At 40.6% G+C, this 2701-nt stretch overlaps 1 protein-coding gene across 1 annotated transcript; it reads right to left on the bottom strand.

The window, feature by feature from the left end:
- Positions 1 to 297: 297 nt before the first annotated feature.
- Positions 298 to 2475, bottom strand: LOC104510816 (protein dopey-1-like; the record flags this gene model as incomplete). Its single annotated transcript, XM_010153188.1, has 2 exons — positions 2338 to 2475; positions 298 to 479 (listed from the first exon to the last, which is right to left on the bottom strand). Coding segments are annotated over exons 1-2 (320 nt in total), but the record flags the coding sequence as incomplete, so codon positions are not given.
- Positions 2476 to 2701: the final 226 nt, after the last annotated feature.

Here is a 2701-nt window from a genome sequence, read left to right as displayed (position 1 = left end):
AGCCAGAGTTAAACCACAACATTCAATTACCGTACATACCTGCAAAAAGTTTTGTTTATTTCAATGAAGTAGTAATAATTTCCAGGTTTTCTAGTGCTAGTTTCTAAGAAAAGTTTATGTGTCTGTTTATCTTCTGATACACCACATTCGGGAAAAGAGTTTTTACACAAGCACCAATAGCATGAAGGAAAGAAATCGCTTGATTCTTGCCATATAGCAAAGCAATAATATAAAATGCAGGAAACCAAAAGCAAAAGTAACAATGCATTTAGAATAGAGTTGTCTCAACTACTGTACCTGTAGAGGAAAAGATCTTTGGCCAAACGCTTGGGCCCAATGATTTTGAAAATTATCTCGTACGTTTCAAGTGCCTTCCGATGAACGCCCCCCGGCAAAGCTGGATGGAGACATTGTGCTAGGCGCTTCCCTATGGTCAGCTTTTTCGGTACGACCTGGTACTTCGCGTTGTTCTGTAGTACCTGATAAATCAACACATTAAGAAAAACAGCACAAAGCAATTTAAACGTCAAATGCACATTTGATAAATTAGTTCCTGAGGACGGTCAGTAAGTCATGACACATAGCTAGGGCATGACACAAGAAAAAAAACCTCTTTGAAGATGTACTGTGGATCATTTTCTTTGCAATGCCTTGTTATAGATGTGATTGCCAAGGCACTTAAAACTTTACTTACAACGGGCCCCTTACTTACAGCTTGTCCATTTCATTTTACTCCTTTTTTACAACAAAAATTACTGTTTTCATTTGTCAAAATCAACTGCCAGTAACTCAGAGGAGCATGAAACTGTAGGTGGCAAGTTTGGGATAACTTTAAGAAACTGCCATAGATTGAGACAATGTACAAAACTTTACTACTGCCTGAAACTTCAGGACTGGAACACGGAGTTGCATTTACATCTTCGGATTTTCCTTTCCCAACATCACAGCCTTCACTTTGTATGCACGCGCAGCAAGAACTGTTAGAAATTTAAAAAAGACTGAAATGGGAGTTTATACATAGAAATTATGCCATAGGCACTGACAGTTGCACTGTCTTGCTTGATTTTCCACAAAGTTTAAAGGGTAGAATGTAAATGCTTCAGACTTGTAATTTTCTATGCCAAATTCTGCAGAGCTTCACATTGGTTAAATGTGTGTGTGTGTAAAGGGAAGTCTATAACCCTGACTAGAGATCCCTAGAAATATATAGGTCTGATGAGAACACGACTTTTAAGGGTATCAGGATCTGTATTCACTTCTAAATTTTTATTAGAGATTACAATGATAACCCACATTTAATAAGTTAAACTATTAAAACCAATCAGAATGATTGATTACATTCCCTGGTCAATGAACGATTTCAGCCCCATTTTATAATTCATGTTTCATAAAAATATTGCTTATATTTATACTGGTTACTATTTTTTTTTTTTTTACACAATTTCAATTAAACTGAATGAGATGAGAAGTAAATGTTAGTAATAAAAAAGTTGTTGCATTTATTTCCACTAGAATAATCGTATCCTGGGATGTATCAGGAGAAGTGTGGCCAGCAGCTCGAGGGAGGGGATTCTGCCCCTCTGCTCTTGTGAGACCCCACCTGGAGTACTGTGTCCAGCTGTGGAACCCTCAACATCAGAAGGATATAGACTGGTTGGAGCAAGACCACAGGAGGCCACGAAGATGCTCAGAGGGCTGGAGCAGCTCTGCTATGGGGACAGGCTGAGAGAGTTGGGCTTGTTCAGCCTGGAGAAGAGAAGGCTCCGGGGAGACCTTATAGCACCTTCCAGTACCTGAAGGGGCTACAAGGAAGCTGGGGGGCACTTTTTACAAGGGCCTGTAATGACAGGACAAGGGGTAATGGGTTTAAATTGAAAGTGGGGAGGTTTAGATTAGATATCAGGAAGAAATTCTTCACAGAGAAGGTGGTGAGGCCCTGGAACAGGTTGCCCAGAGAAGCTGTGGATGCCCCATCCCTGGAAGTGTTCAAGGCCAGGCTGGATGAGGCTTTGAGCACCCTGGCCTAGTGGAAGGTGTCCCTGCCCATGGCAGGGGGGTTGGAACTAGATGGTCTTTAAGGTCCTTTCCAACCCAAATGATTTTATGATTCTAGAAATGTAAGTAACTTCTTCCTTTACTTACAACTAAAAAGGGTTCAACTGTAAGTCTTAGAGGAGCATTTGATTTGTTTGCTCTTTGCACACACCCAACATTTGGCTCAGACCGCTAAAATATTTGCAGGAATATTAGACTGCTAGAAACTTGCTCTTCTGTATTTTGACACCAGTAGCCTTTAACAGTTCCTGAATCTGTTCCAAGAGCACCTGCCAGGCATACCTTGTTTAGCTTTCCAAGCGCTGATATTAAATCCGCCCATTCACTGGAATATTCAAAGTTCTTCAGTGCTTTGTCAACAGCTGCTACGTAGTTTCTGTACTTGGAATCAGTCAGTAGCTCCAGCTCCTCCGTGTTCATCCTCCCACAGTGTCCCCACTAGAGACTAGCTTGCAATTCATGTACAGACATTACCTGTTCAAAAAAAACACCCACAGAAAAACCCAACCTTGGAACCATTGTTTCCAGAGACATATTCTTGAACAAACTTTGTATAGAGCACTACATTTTCCTCATCACAGGCACTGCAGAAATATCAAACTGAAATCAGGTTACTTACAGTAAATCTTATACAAAGGCCAGCATA

Source organism: Eurypyga helias, unplaced genomic scaffold, assembly GCF_000690775.1.
Source record: "Eurypyga helias isolate BGI_N326 unplaced genomic scaffold, ASM69077v1 scaffold17790, whole genome shotgun sequence".
In the NCBI taxonomy this organism is placed as follows: domain Eukaryota; kingdom Metazoa; phylum Chordata; class Aves; order Eurypygiformes; family Eurypygidae; genus Eurypyga; species Eurypyga helias.
This window is presented reverse-complemented; position numbering and strand designations above follow the sequence as displayed.